At 45.4% G+C, this 22,575-nt stretch overlaps 1 protein-coding gene across 4 annotated transcripts in view; it reads right to left on the bottom strand.

The window, feature by feature from the left end:
* Positions 1-2,420: 2,420 nt before the first annotated feature.
* CCDC149 (coiled-coil domain containing 149) overlaps positions 2,421-22,575 on the bottom strand; it is a 315,035-nt gene continuing 294,880 nt past the window's right edge. For all 4 annotated transcript variants that reach the window (XM_069202164.1, XM_069202165.1, XM_069202167.1 and 1 more), the window contains one exon: positions 2,421-4,059. In XM_069202164.1, coding sequence (XP_069058265.1) covers positions 3,470-4,059 — 590 coding nt within the window. In that variant the 3' untranslated portion in view covers positions 2,421-3,469. The remainder of the gene's footprint in view (positions 4,060-22,575) is intronic.

Genomic DNA, 22,575 nt, shown 5'->3' with positions numbered 1-22,575 from the left:
GGCCAAACCTGTTTGGTCAGTCCCTCTCCCAGTGGCCGAATCAGATCGCATCAAGGCACACCATGCCATAAAACCCTTATTATCGCTCACACACCCTGCCTAACTTGCTCACACCTGCACCTGCTCTTTTCTTCTTCTTACTTTACGAGGGGGAGGTGCCCGTTTTTATTGGGGGTCCACACTTATCTGATGTGAAATTCTAGGCCTTGCCGGCTAATTTACTATGGGTTGGATGACATGAAATATGAGGTTTCATCATGACACTGTTTTTTCCTTTGTAGTGAAAACATGTGAATGACCAACCAAAATGTCAAGAATGTTTGCCTGAAGCTTAAAAAACTGTATATAAGGAAACCTGATTTTGCATTGACACACAGTCTCCTGAGAACATACAAGTCGTGCTGTTGTACTTCTAGGACGCCTGTCAATTGGTTGCAGCCAATAAATTCGATCTTTGACTTCACCTAGAAGACTCTGAGTTTCTGTAGTCTGAATCAGGAAAGTACCCGAGGTCTTTGGGTGTACCCTGGCACCGCTGGGTTACCGGATCAGTACCGGTTCTGAAAAACCCAGTACCTCATTGTGACACTGATAAAGGCGCCCTGCTCTCTGGTACACGGCTTGTAGCAGTAACTGTGTACAATGCAGTTTTAGTATGTGTAACTGGGTAAATATATGTGTGCTGCAAAGACTATGCAGCACAATGTCAGCACTGGAAGCGTAATTCAGTAAGTACACATTCACTGTTAACATATCCAGAGATTTACATGTCATGAGTTAAAAACCGGAAGGCTTCCACTTCTGCCTAGATCGGTATATCGGGAGGCATTCAATGTTACGTTTGCAACACCTGTTTTATTGCTCTTGGAAACGGGAGACATATGGGTTGAAGTGCCTTATAAAATAAAACTATAGGATCCCATTGTCTCTACCACATCACATTCTAGTTTCTGTAATCTGCTTTTAACCAGACTTCACACTCCTAATACCTTTTGAGGTACACCACTGCATTTATTTTGAGCTGTCTCTCCTATAAAATGCTCTCCATAACGCGATATATCCTCCTTCTGGGAGCTATCCTTGTGCTAAGAACAGACATTTTTCTCTTTATTAAACATATCCTCTGCCACCTGCCAGTAAACTCAGAAGGCACACAAACACAGGCATAAAAGAGAAAACAAGCATTTGCAATGCATTGGGTCTCGCGTTTGCTCAAGTTATAGCTATTAATGTCGTAAATTCCTAACTGGAATTTTCTTTCCACATAAATTGAAAATGAATAGTAAAACAGTTGACATAAGCAAGTCAATTCAAAGCGCCACGTCCGTCATAAGTGTGAGTGCGGGAGTTATTGGCTCCGTGCGTGAACGTCTAGAAAGGATCGCGGCTGGGATGAAGTGCAGACTGAAACCGCAGGAGAGGCCATTACACGCTGTAACAGATAAAAGCGTGACATAGTATGACGGCCAACAAAAATGTTTACTTAGTAAAATCACCTGGGAGGGAACTCAGCACACAAAGGAGGGACATTTCATAAAATGCAAAAATAAAAATGAAGCATTTATGACAAGCACAACAAAGAAGGAATAGCAGTAGTGGGTGTGGTGAAAAGCCCCAGGGAGATTACACAGGCCAGTACTACAATCCGTATTGCGCCCCAGCCCTACTGCTTCCTCCCAGGTGCAGATGTGCCGGCTGAAACCACTAGTACATGCATTACACTCCTTAGGCTCTGCAATCTGGCAACTCAGCAGCGCCCGTTTTCACCCCAGTGGATGGTCTGTTGCACGGCGACCCTCTGATGAGTAGCGGAGTGAGGCGCAGCCACCCCAGCCCCTTAAGGAGGCACACATGAAAGTAGGTATTTGTTCAACTGAATTTGACAAGCTGCGGTGTTGTGCAACGGGAGACACAAAAGAACTAGATAGAATGATTTTTTTAGCAGTAGATGAGAGGCGAGTATTTGTTTAGCAGTTAAACTGCTCTGCAGCTTAAACAAATGAGTGATAAAGCGCAGGCCTTCATTATTCAGAGAGGGGTCAAAGCCCCTAGTGAGCTTTGTCAGAGGGGGCCGTGCCCCTTCAGCCCTAATGAACTCAGCGCCCTTGTAGGTGAGCGATAGCTGCATTGCCAGTGCCACTGAGGAACAAGTCAACGAAGAAAGGCGTGGCCCTGCTGTCAGGTGCAACAGCACACGTGGGCACATGCCCCTGGCTCTCGATAACTGCCAGTTCATGATAGGCCCTGATGGTGTGTTTTCAGAACAGTGCAGGCCGAATGCAAGTACACTCTGGTCAATTTGTTAAAAAGTCTTGAATAGCTCTAGACAGATGTTCTAATTCTACTCCAAATACTGAACCCCAAATATTTGTCATAAGGTTACAGCTAGGCAGTACTCCGCAATAAAAAGCAAACCGTAATAGTACTCTGCAAAGAAAAGCAAAATATATGCTTTGCTATTTTATTCTTCATCTTTAGAAATCAGATCATTTTTAGATGGTGATTATACTTTTTTTCACAAATTAACATTTCTCTTTAAACTTTCACCCTCTCACACGCGCATTTGACACGTTACTTTTCAATAATATAATAGCAAACTCTATTACATAAATCTCCAAAGATGAAAAATGAACAAACAAGATCGTAAGACAGACTGGCGGCTAGCTGTTCGCACGGCATAAGCTCGTTTTAGCTCGCGTGGCCACTGAATCCATTCAGCCAGTGGAGGGTGGTATTCACTGGAGCACAGCCCCTGCATGCACGATGCATTCCTGAGTGCCACCGGCATGGAGCCGACATCTGCTCCAGGGGTTGAGGAAGACCCCCTGATGCTCAGGGGCGCTGGTAAGACAGATGTGTTGCATTACAAGGGGACACAAACATGCCTGCTGAGAATGGTGTACCTTCCAATCCATTGGACCAAAAGTGTCTCAAACACGCTCCATCACCTACCAAGACATAAAATGGCAGTACTAAGTTATGCGATGATATGTGTTCCTTCCGAAGACGCATGGATTAAGGAGTTAGGTCAGTGAAAATGATAGGGAGCAGGGCGCAGGTGCAACTAGCATTTCAGCTTTTCAAAATATCCAGAGGCAAACAGAGAAGGACAATTACATGCTGCATAAAAAGATATCCCAACATCAGATTTCCAATACGGGTACTGTAAAATAATGAAACCACTACAGCAGTGGACCAGGAACTGCATGAGTGAAAATACAAATACAATTAATTGATACCTCCATGAAATAACAGGACAGTTCTGCCAAGCAAAAGGGGCGATCTGTCAACATGGCTGAGGTATTAACCCGGGAGCGAGAAAGCAAACCCTGTGCTTTGCGATTCAAGAAGCATGGCATGAAGGCTTGTAAAAGCAAATAGGAATAGGCGATCTTTCAGAGACAACTTTCACAAAACCTATTTCTAGTTGCAGTTCAGGACAGATACATCTTAAGGTATTCTGTATAAATCAAGCTATGCTGTTCTTTGTGTATTTAGGCGGGTTATTACAAACTTTCTTGTCCGCTGGTAAGGGTTCATTTTTCAAAGAGGTAATTTGATTTTCAGCTGCCATTTGTCTTTCGTTGATATTGGAACTATTTTCAGCATCGTTTCTACTGCTTGCGGTTTCCTGCTCGTGTGTCTTACATTTTTCAAACCCATCTTTGTCTTCCAGGATGTTATTACCATTGCTCTGAACATCAATGGCAACTGGTAAGTCTGCAAGATCCAGGCGCTCCGGGCTGGACAACGGGGATTCACCCCCCGAGGATCTATCAAGGGAGTTTTGGTTCATCACTGAGGTGCAGCTCTGTTCTGCACTTGCTACGTTGCACCCCCCCAGCTCTGCTGCCGCAAGTTCCTCAGTGAGTTTAATGATTTCATTTCCTCGTCTGTCTATTTCTTCTTTCTCAAAGGGTGACTGTGGTAACGAAGAACCAAGACGGGTGCAGTTCTGAGTGCTGCATGACTGGGTGTCAGAGGTCTGCTCCGTTTCTACAGTAGAAGTCAACGGGGCGGCTGGAGATGGACTTCTGAAGTTCTCACTCTTGTGTTGTTCTAAGCAGAAAAAGGACAAGGTATAAACATTTGGGTTTATATCACAATAGGCAATTAAGAAAAACATCTGAACTATCACATTTTAAAAACCGACACTTCCGAAAACTGGCAATTTTATTCCATCTGGCTGCATTATAACACCCCCCCCCCCCCCCAAAAAAAAAAGACACAGCATCAATGTAACCACATTTTGATACAATAACACAACTAATGTTCCGAAAGTATTGTCTTTGTTGCGACAGCATAATGTACAATTTATGTAGGTGGGAGAACACACTAGGAAATTTTATATGAATAACTGGATCATCGCCTTTACAGGTAAACTACAAATCAAATGTGTCATATGCCTAATGTATGACCTAAGCAAAATGTATGTCACCAAGGTCCTTGAAAATGCAATAAAGTTACCTGGTCACAATAAAGTTCCCGTTTTTTATTTCAAATCCGATTGAATGTTTATGGCTTGCTTTGCATTTTGGTTCTGCAATGCAGTGTTTCCTCATGAGGGCATGCACATTCCCTACCACTCCGCCAAGATTGCTCTACATGAAAGGACAATGAAACAGAGCCAAGAGACACTAACAATGACCGATCTCCCACAAGGATACCATGTGGATGTGTTTGGGTCACTGATCCTTGCAAGAACACAGACCTTGCTTTATGGTAAATAAACGTGTTAAGGTCAGCTCAGTGGGAGGTTTCATTTGAAGATCATTTCAACTGATCATGTCTATACGCTGCAATAATTGCATGTATAAAGCTGAAAAAAGGGACACACTACTTGGTATTACTTGTGCTTCTGATTAAATCGACATAAAGGCTTCCATCAGGACTTCACCAGGATTAGAGCTAAGCATCACTTAAGTCATTCACTTATTTTATCCTAACGGCACTGCACTGTGCTCGCAGGACCTCATTACCAGTGGTCACTTAAATCCAACGGAGTTTTTAACAACAGTTACCAGCCCCACTGAATTCAACTTTTTTACTTTCACAGCGAAATTTCGGCCACTGAAAGCAGATAACAATTTCTGTATGAATGTGCGGGGAAAATGGGGGACTGCACCCCATAATTACTGATTGCCCTGGTAATTTCTTAGAGGACCCTCAGGGTCCGACTCATAATCGTCTGGAATACCCCACCCTGGTGTGACTAGTGTTAGTAACTCGGGTGTGGGTAAAATCTACCACACTTTCCAGTCAACTCGTAAGGAGGACCTTAGTGGGCCAGGGCGTGCCATGGCTAAGCCCTGGCAAAGTCAAACAAGAACTGGTAAACCCAATAAGATTGATGTTTAGCTAGGGAGTGTTTGGTAAGAGGTGGGCACTTTTCTGTGTGCTGCCCCAGGTGTCCTAGAAAGAAAATCCGATAATGGAGCAGCATAATAGGCCACAACACGTAGGCTGTAAGTACAGCCCATCTGCTTTTCAGACTGTTAGCAGGACAAACCAGAATCCTCAAATAAGAGCTTTATGAAAAGTAGTCAGAAAATGAATTCTGCCTTATAACTGATGAACATGAAAGGCCTGCAATCCTAATATGGTATACTAGGTACTTTTAGCAAAGGGCCAGTGTTGGAGATGGCCCTTAAGGGTTTTCCCTGAAATGTTTTGCCTTTTACTCCTGGTCTTTTGCTGACTCTCTTTGCATGGCCTCAGGACACTGGGCACCTTCCCACTGTACTGCAACTGGAAAGTGCACATGCTCTGCCTACACATGCTAGGATGGGGTGCTTACATGACTGATTCAGATGCTGTACCCTAGAATGCCCTGTAAAAAGGTACACCACATAACCGGGGCAGATACAGCCCTGGCTACTAGTGGAACACTGCACTGAGTGTGCCACCCACTAGGATAGCCTGTGAAGCATGTAGCGGGCCTGCCAATGCAGACCTGTGAAGGCGCAGTTGTGCTTGGGCTTAGGCTGGGACTACTAATGTCTTAGCGAATCCTGAGGGGACCCTCCGCTAACCCTAGAGCACCCCCTGAAGGGCAGGGCAGGTGGTAGACGGGAGGCTTGGCAGGTACACACGGGTTTCTCACGCCCAGTAGGGAACAACCCCATGTGAGTTCTCCTGACCTAGGGGCGTCAGCTCTTCCCATAGGCTCTTACTGATTGCCTACCTGGTGGCCTTAGGGCCCTGGGCTCTTTTCCCCTGTCAATACAGTGGGGCAGTGGGCGCACCTTACACATATATGAGGAAGAAGCAATATGTATCCAGCCTGTCCTAGCAAGCCTAGGTATGCTCACTAGCACCTATGGTGCTTTAAACATGTAACTAGCCTGACTTAGCAGGCCTGTGCGAGCCCTTGGAACTTTTGGTGCTTCTAAACATGTTTCCAGCCTGCCAATGCAGATTTGTATGTATGCCCAGAGAGTGAAGAATACCCATGTGTGTTTTCAGTGTATAGGAGAGCTGTTGTGCCCATAGGTTAACATTGGAGAAGTGTTACAATTACTCCAAACTGCAACAGTGGATTGCAGCAGAGCAGCTTCATTTTGGTTACTACAATGATAAAGCTGGGGTTTTGTCAATAATCATGGAGAAATGGCACTTCTAGAAAGTGGACATTTCCCTGCCCTAAAACACTTTGGCCCTCATTATGACTTTGGCGGTCTTTCCTTAAGACCGCCGAAGTCACGGGCACCAGGAGACCATCAGTGCTGACGGTCTTCTGCCCGCCATAATATGGGTACTGCCGGATTTCTGCTACACTGTGGGCGGAGATCTGTCGGTATCCATGCTGGCGGTCAGAGGTGCCTGGGCGGTCCTACCACTTGCACCGCTCTGCCCAAAGGACACTACCAGCTGTATTATGACCATTAACACGGCTTGGCTGTGTCTTGCTGGTGGGGTGCTGTCGGCGGTAGCAGTGCCCCTTCCCTGCCGGATTACCTCCTCGCCAGATAGGGTAAGTCGAGTGTCTGACAGGGGGTGGGGAGGGTGTTGTGGTGATGTCTGCATATGTGTGTGTGTGTGTGTGAATGTGTCTGTGAGTGTTGTGGTGTGTGTGGTTGTATGCATGTGAGTGAATGCATGTATGACTGTTGCAGTGAGTGTGTGTCTGCATGTCAGTGTGTATGCATGAGTATGCGTGTCTGCATGTTAGTGTGGATGCATGCCCGAATGCGTGAGTATGTGTGAGTGAATTTATGTATGGATGAGTGTGCATGAATGCGTGTATGGATGAGTGCAAGTGAATGCGTGTATGGATGTGTGTGAGTGGATGCGTGTCTGGAAGTGGAGGTGAATGGGTGTTGTGCATGGTGCGTGTGGGTGTGCATGTATGCAAGGGGCGCTGAGACTGCAGGTGGATGGGGGACCAGGTGATTGCTGGGGTGGGGGGTAGAGGAGCCGTTTACCAGTGATAGGGAAGGAATTCCCCATCACCGGTAGCCCTACCGCCATGGTTTTTTTGGAGGTGCTACCGGTGCGGAAACCATGGTGGTAGGCTGGTTCATAATGCCGCCGGTGGTTTTCTGTGGTCTGTCAGGTCAGAGATGAAAATCTCCGGCCTGGCGGTTCATACACCATGGCAGTATGAGAGGAGATGTGGTGGGTTGGCAGTGGCCAACCAGCCACACCCATAGTGTGGCGGTCAAAAGACAGAGGGACTCAAAATTAGGGCCTATGTGTACTTTTAATTCAACTTGTGTCCCCATTGGGGGATGGAGGAGCATATCCGTGCATTCACCAGAGAAAGCTATAAAACTCGGGTACACAAATGGAATGAAGACATCTGGCATTTGTGGGCCTGGCTGGACAGATTGGAGGGAGAAGTTTGACACTTGGCCTCTCAGAGCTAGATCACAGTCCCACTAAAGATTAAGATCTGCATTCCTCAGCCCCCTGGCAGACAGGACTGAAATTGAGGGGAGACATTTGTGGGTCAAGGGGAAATGCTATGAATCTCCCCCAACTTCAAAGGCAAACTAAAGTATAACTACTGGTGCGCCACTGCAGCAAAGTAGAGTTACACTTGCAGGAACATGATGCACACTGCCAGAAGAACCTGTTGTGCACAAGGAGTAATTACTGCCCTAGGAAAGGACCACATAATCTTCCTGCATTATGGCTGGCCTGGACAAACTGGTTGCTGATATGTGGCACTCTGAATTGTGCTCTCCAAGGGCTTCTTGGCTTGCCCCCTGTTCTCGCCGGAGGTCTCAAGACATCAAAGACCTCCCACAGGGGACCTACACCTTCTACCTGTGTCATCTGGAGAGCGGTGCCCTCTTACGTGCTTACATCGTCTGCTGGATGTCACCTGAAAGCAGCGGTGTGGGTGTGGAACTAAGTATTGCACATGGAGGCCAGATCTGCCTGGTGCGGAGACTTCAAGGAGTGTGGCCTTTCATCGTGGGGTCATGGCACGCATACCAAGTGTCTGGTTGGTAATGAGTGGATTCACCGGTTGCGGGACACCGCGTGGCCCACCTTTGTCAAGCGTGCCACATTTTTCTTGTGTGACACCCAACTGCATGCTCACTACTTGTGGTGTCTGATTCACTGGTTCCACCCCTTAGAGGTGGGAGGTCCCCGGAGCAGTGTTCATTCTACCTCATACGGCACTGCTTCTTATGTGTGGACCGGATTTGTCTGGTGCAACTCAAGTCATTGCGCACCACGTGTTGCGCCTCATTTCATGGCGTGTGGCATTGGTAACTTTTTATGTGTTATTGTATTTGTCTGGTGTGACTAAAGTAATTGCACACCAGGTGATGTGCCTCATTCCAGGGAGGTCCAGCATTGGAAAATTTCCGTGTGTGATCAGATCTGTCTATGGCGACGCAAGTCACTGCACATTAGACGTTGTGCCTCATTCAAGGGTGGTACGATGTTGTAACTTTTGTGTGTGATCGGATCTGTCTGGTGCAACTCAAACCATCGTGCACCAGACGTGGTGCCTCATTCCAGGAAGGTACAGCATTGGTAACTTTTCATGTGTGTCCAGAATTGTCTGGTGTGCCAGACTTTTTGCCTCATTCCAGGGAGGTGCGGATTTGGTAATTCTTCATACCCAACCAGGACTGTCCGAGATAACTATCTGTATATTGGAGCGCCTGGCTGGGCAGGGCACCACTGTGAACAGCCTATGTCCCAGAGTCACCCCTCCTTGGCAGACCGGGGCCGGCACTGGAAGGCACGGTGAAGAAACCCCGAGTGAACTCTCTGAGCGGTTGCCAGATCTCCATTTGTCGACTATTGTCTGATCAGCCGTTATCTCTTTGTTCCCCCCGCACCTTTTCCCCAGGGTCTTGAATAAGTGTAATTACCGAAGCAAGTGACCTAGTGTCGGGGGAAAGGGTGCTATCTTCTCCAGCTCATAAAGGAGTGTTGTGTTATAGATATACACGATGTTCATGTTGTGTTAATTAATGTGTGTGTTCAATACAGATTTTATTTACATACACCTCGTGCGAAGTCTACTTTGTGACGCTCAGTGTATTTGTGGTGTGGTAGTTTTCTGACAATGCTTTACACACTGTCCGTGTGATAAGCCTGACTGATCTGTGCCAAACTACCCAAGGGTAAGCACAGATTATACAGTAAGAGTAATCACTCACGCCTGATGGGAGTGATAGGTTCTGCCAGGCTAGGGCCGCGCCTCAGCCAACCAGAACATGCCGCCTCCAACAGCCAGTTGCATATTTAAGAATAGTTACAAACTTACAAAGTTTTAATTTGTGAACAAATAACTATGTGATTCCAACATGTCATCTAGACAGCAGAGTAAAACAAATGGGCATCCAGGAGTGATTCGTGAATAGCACTCTGTCCTTATTACAGTATAAGGCACCCAGACATTAAACACAAAAAATCATTAATCAGGAATTAAAATGTAATTTTCTCAGAAATGTAAATACAACATAGTGCAAAAGCTGGGTCTAATCTAACAAAATGACTCCCTAAGCCCCATTATCTAAACCTAACAGCTACAAAAACTAGGAAATCGACAAAATGTCATGGCCTTGTTGGATCGTCCCTCAAAGCAATGGCAAATCATGAAAAATACAAAGCCTAAGGGTGCTGATCCAAAGCCCACTCTCTCTCTATGCTTCCTATTGTAAAAACTGATTATATGAAGCCTTCGAGACAGCTAAAAGTGTCTGATCCAGATCTTAAAATGGACACAACCAGGGCCCTCTGGGGTCTTCTATTTCTGTCCTTTGCCAGCTGAAGAAAAACAAGTGTACCTGCCTCCCTGTAATACCATGGAGCTTCAACGTAACCAGAAGCTCCTTTTGTGAGACTTTGCCAAATCGGAATGGCGGATAACTAATTTGCCCCTGGTGCCCAGGGCCAAAGGTTGTATTTAATTCCAACAGAAACACCACACTTTCACATCCTACTTTTAAATTTCTTGTCATTTGCTTTATTTCTTATGGCTCAGTATAACTGCTTAATATAAATCTTTAACACATTTTTTACTGGCTGCTCAACACAGCTATTCATTATTAAGAAAAATTATAAAAGCAAAAGATTGTTTTTCATATTCGTTCTACTGCATGATACATGGGCCATGCCTCTTGTGGGGGTTTCCAAGATATGTGTTTGTAGGCCACAACTCTATTACAGCCCCTTCCCACTTTTTATATCTCATCTAAAGTACTCACACTGCCAAGATAGTGTTCAATATAGGCAAGCTAACTTATCATTCACATAATGAAAGCAAGGTGACAAGGCGTGAAAACAGCATGACAAGCCTAGAAGCCGCAAACAACTCATAAAAAGTAGAAGCGCCATTACTACCATTTACAAATGCTGCTGTGCTTTTGTTATGAACTGGACAGAACTTGGGCTAAATCTACAAAAAGAAACAGTGTATTCAAAAATTAAAACACCTCTTTTAAAGTTCTCCTAGCTGGACTGATTTCTATGTGTCTTCTAGTCTGATGATCAGCAAGCTAAACTCGATTTTCATCCAACAATTTTAAAAACCTAGAGTGAGGGATTGATTTTGGTTGTGGTCCACATAAGAGAAATACACCTAGAGAGATTCATCAAATGACTCATATTCTGTTTACTGTAATCTATTCTGCAGGTCTGAAGATCAACTTCCCTTCTATACTAATTAGGAAATGTAAATGCAAATACTAGGGTGGGTGCTTTATTCACTGTGGTACTAAGTAAATGTGTACTAATAAATGGAAGCTAAATACCTTTCTCAGTATGAACTTAGTTAAGTTCATCCGAATGAATAAGTTACTTATATTCTGTTACCATATTTCTTGTGCATACACTATCTACCAGCAGACTCCTCAACTCCCCAGGCACAACACTGGATTCAGAAAATTTGTAATAGTACCCTGCACCAACAAGTGGTGTTGCATGGCTCCAGAACCGCCCTCTAATATAACACCATGAAGCCCAATAAGTTGCCATCCTGCCCAATGACATCAGTTCTTGTCCTTTTTGTCCCATACACTGAGACAGAGATGATTCTGACTGCGATTGACTTTTAATGAGAATTGTAGTGTAGAACTCCATAACTAAAGTGGAACCTTCAAAATACGCAAGATAACCCTTATGAATGCAGAGGGGACTGCATGGCGAGGAATCTGCAGGTAAATACCAGATTCCTCCCCACATGCATCTATACCGAAGTAGTAATTCACTGAGGTGGGACTAAAGACAGAATTATGCCAATAAGTCTTACATCACAAATGTGGTTAAGGTAACTGCTCCTGTGGACCTGTGACTCGAAGTCAGTAGTGTGCAATAAAAGTGTTGACTAAAGTGCATGTCCCAGTCAAGTCTGACAAACGTCTAGAACGGGTGTGTCCCAAAACATGGCTGAAGGAGCACCCCTCACCCTGGTGGAATGAGCCTTGATTACTAGAGGTGCTTTTTTCTTAGGTAGTGTCAGGAGAACAGAAGGGTAACCCTGAAATCACAAGGAACCTGAGGTAACATTTATAATCAAACCAGGGGACACTTATTCAAAATCATCAAAGGAAATATTAGTATAACAAAGTTTAATAACATAATCTAAATTATGTATACATAAACTCAAAATATGGATTTAAGGAAATCATAAAAAAGGTGCCAGTGAGGGTAACGTGATCGGGGATCAAAAACGATACATAAATCTTAAGAAACAGCATATAATTGTAACTCATAAATTACGCCCCTGTTCACTTTATTAAATGGTATTGAGGGTTTGTAAATCACAATTAACAGTGTTTCGATCGCGTTGAGATATGGACACATCATCAAGGCACGAAGTCAGGGTGTGCGTGCATTTGATCAAGTACAGCGTTGGGCTTCAAGAAACAAATAACTAACAACACTGAAACCTGCGGCTCAGCAGGCATTCAGGCTGTGGCTGGTGCTGTCACTAGCGATATACTCCTTCAGCCACACATATAGTTCTCGAGCTTCGTAGGCTTTCTGATGGCAAGTCTCAGCCGGTAGGGATGTCCTCAGACTGCCGGGAGTGTGGAAGAATGGTCAGGTGCCTGAGAAGGTCTGCGGCAATGGGGTGGATTCCACAATGTTATCATTCTGGGTGAGGTCTAGGCCCTCTCCTTCTACTTCTCGTCAGGGTGTCTCAGTGTCTTTTCCATCCAATCTAGATGTGCAAGATGAATGCCACTTGATCAAGGTTGACACATTCCATATGAGAGAGTTATTTTTCGCAGTGACCATGAGCTTTTTCTGGCAATGACCTGGAGGGGTCGAGATTCAAAAGGCAGCTGAAACTTCCCCGCTAGGCGCCTGTTCTGAACAAGGAAGCAGTCACCATTCTCCATGTCAGACTATAGCTGTCCAGGAAATGCAGGCTTTATTTTTGCTCAACAGGTGTCTCCTTTGTTTGGAAGCAGCAGCAGCATCCAAAGGTTGCATGGGGAATAATGCTTTGTGCGGCCTTCTCCAACAGGATGTCTGCAGGTGCTCGCTCTGTTGTACTGTGCAGAGTGCACCTGTACACACCTAGCGTCTTGTGGATGGCACCTTCCACATCAGCCTGCTGTTCGCACACAATACAAATGGCCTTATTGAGCGTGTGTATAATTATCTCAACCTCACCACTAGCTTGGGACCAGCAAGGCACGATCTTTCTGTGAGTGATGGCAAGGGATTGCAGGTAATGTGTGAACTTCTGACCCTGAAAGGGGGGGATCCACTGTCGATTTTGAAAGTGTTTGGAACTCCAAATGTTGCAAAAACTTTGTTGAGGCACTTTGTGTGCTTGAAGCAGTGTTTAATTTATAAATAAAAACGTGCCGGTGCCCAAAGACCTCCTCTTAAACAAGCAGCTGCTGCAATTAAATGTGCAAACACGGAATACTGATGCAGCGTAATCCTGAAGCCATCTCGGGCCTCTTCAATCCATTCAAAGCCACTCCCTTCCCCTTATGCTCACTCCTGGAGCTTTCTATTTTCTCTCTTTGTGACGCTTTTTAGTTTTTCTCTTCCTCAATCTTTCCCATATGTGGCTTTGACTCGCAGTAAATGCTTGAGGCAGAAAAATAAGCGCCAGCCCTAAAAATTAAGTGCCAGAGCTCCACACCGGAAACAGCAAGCACAAATTAAGCACTGGCTTGAAGTATCTCTAGTATGGGAAATGTTAAGAAGGCATCTCAGATTATGAGCATATGATTCCCATCAGGCACTGCCCTGAAATCAATACTGATGTCACACCAGGGTCCTTCACTGAAGGAGTCGATATCAACAGGTGTGGTCGATATGGCCGCTTGCTGAATTGGCACCAGTGACACCTGGTGACCATGCTGTCAACTTCGGCATCCAGAGCCGGAAACCAGACTTTACTTTGCAGACATGTTTTCATCTTGGTGACACACTGATGCCCTGTGTGAGCTAGGGCTAACATGGTCACCAGAAGCTAGCGAGGGATGACAATTCGGTGGCCACAAAGGAGGAGGCTTGGTGGTGTGGTTCTGAGCTTATGGCGGACATTCTAGAGAGCAGTGAGGTTGCATTGGGGGATGTCATCATACCTGGAACTGTCACAGAGAAAATCCTTCCACTTCCCTGACACAGCTGCTGTCCAGGCTTTCTGGAGGCAAGTGTCTGAAACAGTGGTGTCAGCAATGTCCTGCAGGGCAGCAGTCTTTCGACAGCCCAGCTCCGCAACCCAGTAGACATAGTCATCTGCGTCAGAGTGAGGGCTGGGGGACACATCTGCCGGCAGGCAGGAGTGGGGTGAAAGACAGTCAGCAGGGTTCTCAAAATAAGGTCTGTACCCCACAGTCATTTGGTATTTCTAAAGTTGCAGAGCCCATTTCTCAATGTGGGGATATGAATGTGGCATGATGCAGGCAAAAAGGGGTAGCAAGAGTTTATGATCCATAAATATATCGGTGCAACTGGTGGCAGCCCCATTTAATGGCAAAAGCCTCCTTCTCAGTGTGTGCATAACGCTTCTCTGTGTGTGCGAGTCCTTACTGACAAACACAATGAGAGCCAAGCGGTAATTTCCAGGTTGTTGCACGAGAGTGGCTATGAGGCCAATAGGGCTGGGGTCAACAATCAGCTTTGAGTCTTTGGCCAGGTCGAAGTAGGATATCATGGTTTCGCAGAGAAGTGCTACTTTGATGGCCTGAAGGTTGTAACCTCTGGTGCCCCCCCCATGCCCATAATGTTGATGATTTCGTGAGTTATCAGAGACTGAACACCGTAGCGAGGTTGGGAATGAACCTCTCGCAGTTTGGTGGTATTGCAGCAGGCTGGGGATATGATCTGCACCCCGTGACAATGAGTTTGGTTACAGGGGTGCCACCAAGCACGACTCGGCAGGTGGACCAGATCAGCGCTCAAGCTGGCCACAGTGAAGAGATCAGGAGATTAAAAAGATTTTGTCATTCTCCTCCTCCACATAGAGGCACCAGCAGCTGGGGTTGGGCAGCACACCTTCCTGGCCTGTCTGGACGCACCAAACCTCAGATAGGGGGTTAACAGAGACCACCTTTACAGAACTTGGCAAACGGTTTGGGTGAAGACAAACAGAGAAGGTCTTGCCTCTGGCAGGGCAGTCAGCAAGTGGATGTGAAGAAAACCTGCAGTAGCCACAGCGGTCTACAGAAGAGAGCACTACTGACATAGAGCTCAGGGTGGTGTGCCATAGGGGTCCTTTGGAAACTACTGCTGCCCCTTCTGACTTCAGGGGACGAGGGGTAGGTTCAGGAGTGACGGAGAGTTTCTGGAGTACTAGCTCAATGTGGTCCGCTCGATTATTGGTCAGCTTGTAGGAGCAGGCGAATATCAGGATTTTGCCAAGGGGCATGTTGGCCCGGTGCAGGATGTGGTGACGAAGTGCAGCCTTGAATGATCTGAGCTCAGAATTCTTTTTTCCGTATCGTCCTTTGTGTAGGTAGTGGCAAGTTATCGTAGGCGGCATAGAAGACATTTGGGGAACATGACCCAGGATAGTTAAGCGCCCAACACTGAATGCATTGACAGTGCATGTACAATACTTTGATCACTCTTGCCTCTGTTAACTTCACATTATACTGAATGAACTGCGGACGTGGAGTGATAACAATGTGTCCTAAGGTGAAAAGCCTCAAGAAAAGGACTTTAATTTAGGCTACTTGTAGGCATCTGACTGCTGTGCAAAACAGAAAAAAATCAAAGAGGCTGCATAAGATTGGATAATCCGAGCAACATGAGGAGCTGAGGTTGTGGGGATTTGGCCTTCTCTGAATTCAAGAAGCAGTTTTCCACTGAAATGCCTGGGTAAGAGAGAAGCCTTGCCAGATGAGCACTGTCTCAAAATATTTTTAACTTAGGAGGCTGACTAGCCAGCTAACTAGCATGATAGGATCTTGTTTGTGATATGTAGCCAATGCAATAATCCAATTGATAAAGTAAAGTGATTTATTTGCATCTTAGGTCAGAAATGAGCCTTACTTCTTGAATTTTAACTCAGCAGTTTTTGAAGTATTTTCATATGTCATGAAATGGCAGCCATCTTAAATGAAAAGGATTCCTTACTGGGTCTTTTTGTACAAGCGTCTAGGAGGAAAACTGATCTTAGTAATAAAATTCTTAATAAGTTATGTGAAGGTAAACGTTAAATTGGACTCCTGTGTGAGCAGTGTGTTGATAATCAGTGCACTGTTAAGGTAACCGCCTCGCTTATTATGGTCGCCATGTCACGTGATAATGAAGCAGCCATTTTAGATGAGGGAATTCCCTTCAAAATCCAACGTCAGTCTGTTGATTTTTAATCTAACATACCTCCAGATAATGATTAAGGTTACTGATTTCATACAACAGCTGAGCAGACTACTCTGTGTGTTACTGCTCCTATGAGGAGTAAGATGTCAACAGGTAAAATGCTGTCACTCACTCTACTAGGCACTGAAATTACTCAATGGAGTAACGGGGCGGACCCATTGCCGCACTTTATGGCCCATATGTACAAAAGGATTTTGCATTTCCTAATGGTCCCAAATATTTCGGGCCACTAAGAACTGCCTTTCCTAATGTACCAAAGGCTTATGTGGCGCTGCAAAATGAGATTTCTACCCAGTAGAAATTGCATTTTGCGATTCACAAAATAGGAAATCACATAGCGGGATTTCTTATTTGTGATTTCCTAACCACATGTACATAGAATTTAGGAAATACTATTACCATCGACTTGGATATCATGGTAACAAGGTGCAAACAGCAAAAAGGCACCCAAAATGCATCAGGATCATTCCCAATGGTGGTGGTTGGACATCCTGGTGAGGAGGATAAGTACCTTGCACGTAAGTGTAACGTATAGCAGGTATAGTTAGAGTTCTTTCAAGTAACTATAACTCACGCCCTATGGTAATTGTAACTTGCGCCTTCACCATGCACAGCTAATTACTCCACATTTTATATCATTGATGAGATCTTTTATGGCATCCTTGATATTATCACTGCAACATTTGCAAGAAAACTATGCATGTCAAGGGCGTGAGTTATAGCTACTTGAAAGAACTCAAACTGCTGAATTTCTATGGTTTTGTACGAGTAAATTCCTAACCTAACTATAACGTTTCTGTAACCTTTGTTGTTTTCAGTGAATTTCTATAGTTTTTTAACGTACAGTAATGAAAATGTCACTTACCCAGTGTACATCTGTTCGTGGCATCAGTCGCTGTAGATTCGCATGTTTTGCATAGCTCGCCATCTGGTGTTGGGCCGGAGTGTTACAAGTTGTTTTTCTTCGAAGAAGTCTTTCGAGTCACGGGACCGAGTGACTCCTCCTTTTGTCTCCATTGCGCATGGGCGTCGACTCCATCTTCGATTGTTTTTCCCCGCAGAGGGTGAGGTAGGAGTTGAATTGTAGTAATAGTGCCCATGCAATGGAGTGACTAAGTATGTACCTATTTAAGGTTGAGATGATACATATACAAATAGTTGAAGGTAACTTCCAAACTGCTACAGGCTCCCGGGGAGGCGGGTGGGCACATGCAAATCTACAGCGACTGATGCCACGAACAGATGTACACTGGGTAAGTGACATTTTCAGTTCGATGGCATCTGTCGCTGTAGATACGCATGTTTTGCATAGACTAGTAAGCAGTTATCTCCCCAAAAGCGGTGGCTCAGCCTGTAGGAGTGGAAGTAGTTTGAAATAATGTTCTTAATACGGCTTGACCTACTGTGGCTTGTTGTGCGGATAACACATCTACACAGTAGTGCTTGGTGAATGTGTGAGGCGTAGACCATGTGGCTGCCTTACATATTTCTTGCATTGGGATGTTTCCTAGAAAGGCCATGGTAGCACCTTTCTTTCTGGTTGAATGTGCCCTTGGTGTAATGGGCAGCTGTCGTTTAGCTTTAAGGTAGCAGATTTGGATGCATTTAACTATCCATCTGGCTATACCTTGTTTTGATATTGGGTTTCCTGCATGAGGTTTTTGAAATGCAATAAATAGTTGTTTAGTCTTTCTGATGTTCTTTGTTCTGTCAATGTAATACATTAATGCTCTTTTGACATCTAATGTATGTAGTGCCCTTTCAGCTACGGTATCTGGCTGTGGAAAGAACACTGGAAGTTCCACTGTTTGATTTAGATGGAACGGTGAAATAACCTTTGGCAAAAATTTAGGATTAGTCCTTAGGACGACCTTATTCTTGTGTAGTTGTATAAAAGGTTCTTGTATTGTAAACGCCTGAATCTCGCTTACTCTTCTTAGGGAAGTAATGGCGATGAGAAATGCAACCTTCCAGGTTAGGAACTGTATTTCGCAGGAGTGCATGGGTTCAAAGGGTGGACCCATAAGTCTAGTTAGGACAACATTTAGGTTCCATGAAGGAACAGGTGGTGTTCTTGGTGGTATAATTCTCCTAAGGCCCTCCATGATTGCTTTAATGACTGGTATCTTATATAGGGAAGTTGAATAGGTAGTCTGCAGGTATGCAGATATTGCTGCAAGGTGTATTTTAATGGAAGAGAAAGCCAGGTTAGATTTTTGTAAGTGAAGCAAGTAACCCACTACATGTTCTGGAGTTGTGTGTAATGGTTGTATTTGATTAATATGGCAGTAGCAAACAAACCTCTTCCATTTACTTGCATAGCAGTGCCTGGTGGATGGCCTTCTGGCTTGCTTTATGACTTCCATACATTCTTGGGTAAGTTGTAAGTGCCCGAATTCTAGGATCTCAGGAGCCAGATTGCTAGATTCAGCGATGCTGGATCTGGGTGTCTGATCTTTTGGTTGTGTTGTGTCAACAGATCTGGCCTGTTGGGCAATTTGATGTAGGGTACTACTGATAGGTCTAGCAGCGTTGTGTACCAGGGTTGCCTTGCCCAAGTTGGTGCTATTAATATGAGTTTGAGTTTGTTTTGACTGAGTTTGTTTACCAGGTAAGGAAGGAGAGGGAGAGGAGGAAAAGCGTAAGCAAATATCCCTGACCAGTTCATCCATAGGGCATTGCCTTGGGACTGTTTGTGTGGGTATCTGGATGCAAAGTTTTGGCATTTTGCATTCTCCTTCGTCGCAAACAAGTCTATTTGAGGTGTTCCCCAGAGTTTGAAATAGGTGTTCAGAATTTGGGGGTGAATTTCCCATTCGTGGACCTGTTGGTGATCTCGAGAGAGGTTGTCTGCGAGTTGATTTTGGATCCCTGGTATAAATTGTGCTATTAGGCGAATTTGGTTGTGAATTGCCCAACGCCAAATTTTTTGTGCTAGCAGGCTTAACTGCGTGGAGTGTGTCCCCCCTTGCTTGTTTAGATAATACATTGTTGTCATGTTGTCTGTCTTGACGAGAATGTATTTGTGAACTATTATTGGTTGGAAAGCTTTTAGTGCTTGAAAAACTGCTAGAAGTTCTAGGTGATTTATATGCAGTTTTGTTTGATGTACGTTCCATTGTCCTTGTATGCTGTGTTGATCGAGGTGTGCTCCCCACCCTGTCATGGAAGCATCTGTTGTTATTACGTATTGTGGCACTGGGTCTTGGAAAGGCCGCCCTTTGTTTAAATTTATGTTGTTCCACCACAGAAGCGAGAGGTAAGTTTGGCGGTCTATTAACACCAGATCTAGAAGATGACCCTGTGCTTGAGACCACTGTGATGCTAGGCACTGTTGTAAGGGCCTCATGTGCAGTCTTGCGTTTGGGACAATGGCTATGCATGAAGACATCATGCCTAGGAGTTGTAATATCATCTTTGCTTGTATCTTTTGTGTTGGATACATGCGTTGTATGATGGTGTTGAAATTTTGAATTCTTTGGGGACTTGGAGTGGCTACTCCTTTTGTTGTGTCTATTATGGCTCCTAGGTATTGTTGTACCTTGCACGGCAGAATGTTGGATTTTGTGAAGTTGACGGTGAACCCTAGTTTGAAGAGGGTTTGTATGATCTGATTTGTGTGATTTGAGCACTCTATTAACGAATGGGCCTTGATTAGCCAGTCGTCTAAATATGGGAACACATGTATTTGCTGCCTTCTGATGTGTGCAGCGACTACCGCTAGACATTTGGTAAAGACTCTTGGTGCGGTTGTTAATCCGAAAGGCAGTACCTTGAATTGGTAATGTATTCCTTTGAATACAAACCTTAGGTATTTCCTTTGCGATGGGTGTATTGGTATATGGAAATACGCGTCCTTGAGGTCTAAAGTTGACATGTAGTCGTGTAGTTTTAGCAATGGTAATACTTCTTGTAGTGTGACCATGTGAAAGTGGTCTGATTTGATGAATGTGTTCACTATTCTGAGGTCTAGGATTGGTCTCAGCGTTTTGTCCTTCTTTGGTATCAGAAAGTACAGTGAGTAAACTCCTGTGTTTATTTGTGTGTTTGGCACTAATTCAATTGCATTCTTTTGCAATAGTGCCTGCACTTCTATCTGCAGGAGATTGGAATGATGTTTTGTCAAATTTTGTGCTTTTGGTGGTATGTTTGGAGGGAATTGTAGAAATTCTATGCAATAACCATGTTGGATAATTGCTAGAACCCAAGTGTCTGTAGTGATTTCCTCCCATGCTTTGTAATAATGACTTATTCTTCCCCCCACTGGTGTTGTGTGGAGGGGGTGAGTGACATGTGAGTCACTGCTTAGTAGTAGGGGTTTTGGGGCTTTGAAATTTTCCTCTATTCCTAGGGAATTGCCCTCCTCTATATTGTCCCCGAAAACCTCCTCTGTACTGTCCCTGGTAACTGGACGGTGTTGCCTGTGAGGTGCTGGCTTGTGTGCTCTGACCCCGAAACCCCCCTCTAAAGGGTGTTTTACGGAATGTGCTGTAATTCCCTCTGCTCTGCGGGGGTAGAGTGCGCCCATGACTTTAGCAGTGTCCGTGTCTTTTTTGAGTTTCTCAATCGCTGTGTCCACTTCTGGACCGAAACAGTTCTTTTTCGTTAAAAGGCATATTGAGAACTGCTTGCTGAATCTCTGATTTAAATCCAGACGTTCGGAGCCATGCATGCCTTCTGATAGTTACAGATGTATTAATTGTCCGTGCAGCTGTATCTGCAGCGTCCATGGAGGAGCGGATTTGGTTGTTGGAAATGGTCTGTCCCTCCTCAACCACTTGTTTTGCCCTATTTTGTAGGTCCTTGGGCAGATGGTCAATGAGATGTTGCATCTCATCCCAATGGGCTCTGTCATAGCGCGCAAGTAGTGCCTGGGAGTTAGCGATGCGCCACTGGTTTGCAGCTTGTGCTGCGACTCTTTTACCAGCTGCATCGAACTTGCGGCTTTCTTTATCTGGGGGTGGTGCATCTCCAGATGTGTGGGAGTTGGCCCTTTTCCTAGCTGCTCCTACAACGACAGAGTCTGGTGGCAGCTGTGTAGTGATGAAAGCCGGGTCTGTAGGAGGCGCCTTATACTTTTTCCACTCTTGGTGTGATTGCCCTACTTTTGACCGGCTCCTTAAAGATTTCTTTTGCGTGCCGGAGCATACCAGGGAGCATAGGCAGGCTTTGGTAGGAGCTGTGGGTGGAGGAGAGTGTGTTAAATAAAAAGTCATCCTCGACCTGTTCCGAGTGGAGGCTTACATTGTGAAATTGTGCTGCTCTAGCCACCACTTGAGAATACGCAGTGCTGTCCTCTGGTGGAGATGGCTTCGTAGGGTATGCCTCCGGACTGTTATCTGACACTGGGGCGTCGTATAAGTCCCATGCGTCTTGATCTTGGTCACCCTGGCTCATGGTGGTGTGAGCTGGGGAATGTGATGGAGTTTGTGCTGGTGAGACGTTAATCACAGGTGGAGGAGAGGGTGGTGGGGTAACTTTTTTCACCACTTTTGTTTGTGGTGTTTGTTCAGTTTGGAACTCCAATCTTCTCTTTCTTCTAATAGGGGGAAGGGTGCTTATTTTTCCTGTCCCCTGCTGTATGAAAATACGCTTTTGCGTATGGTCTACATCCGTTGAGTGTAGTTCTTCCTCAAACCTATGCTTTTGCATTTGGGAGGTTAGCGAGTGCTCTTCTGTATAAGAGCCTGAAACTGGGTCGGTTGCAGTTTGTTTTGGCACCGAAACCCTGTCTGCATCTTTTTTCGGCTCCGAGGTGACTTTTTTCTTTTTCGGGGCCGAAACCTCTCGACGTCGATCTTCTTCGGTGCCGCTGTCTCGGCGTCGAGCCGTGTCTACACCGGTATCTCGGTGTCGATGCTTGTCTCCAGCACTTTCTCGGTCCCGAGAAGGCTGCGTGCCGGTGTCTCGACCGGAGTCGGACGATCTCGGCACTGTTTGGGCCTTTTTCGGTGCCGACGGTCGGTCACCGAATTTATGGGTCGAGCCATGGCCTGGTGGCAGTGGCGTCCCCTGGGCCTTGTAAATCTTCTTCTGAGTGGTTTTCGACGTCCTACTCACGGTTTGTGTATCGTCGAATCCTTCGGAGTCCGATTCTTGGATCGAAAAGGTTCCCTCCTCTTCTTGTTCCTCGAACTCCCGGTGGGCTGTCGGCGCGGACGCCATCTGAAGTCTTCTGGCTCGACGGTCTCGGAGAGTTTTTCGGGACCGGAACGCACGACAGGCCTCGCAGGTGTTTTCACTGTGCTCAGGTGACAGGCACAGGTTGCAGACCAAGTGTTGGTCTGTATAGGGGTATTTATTGTG

The sequence above is a fragment of the Pleurodeles waltl genome, chromosome 1_2 (assembly GCF_031143425.1).
Source record: "Pleurodeles waltl isolate 20211129_DDA chromosome 1_2, aPleWal1.hap1.20221129, whole genome shotgun sequence".
Taxonomy (NCBI): domain Eukaryota; kingdom Metazoa; phylum Chordata; class Amphibia; order Caudata; family Salamandridae; genus Pleurodeles; species Pleurodeles waltl.
The sequence above is the reverse complement of the archived record's forward strand: the minus strand, read 5'-3'. Positions and strand labels throughout refer to the sequence as shown.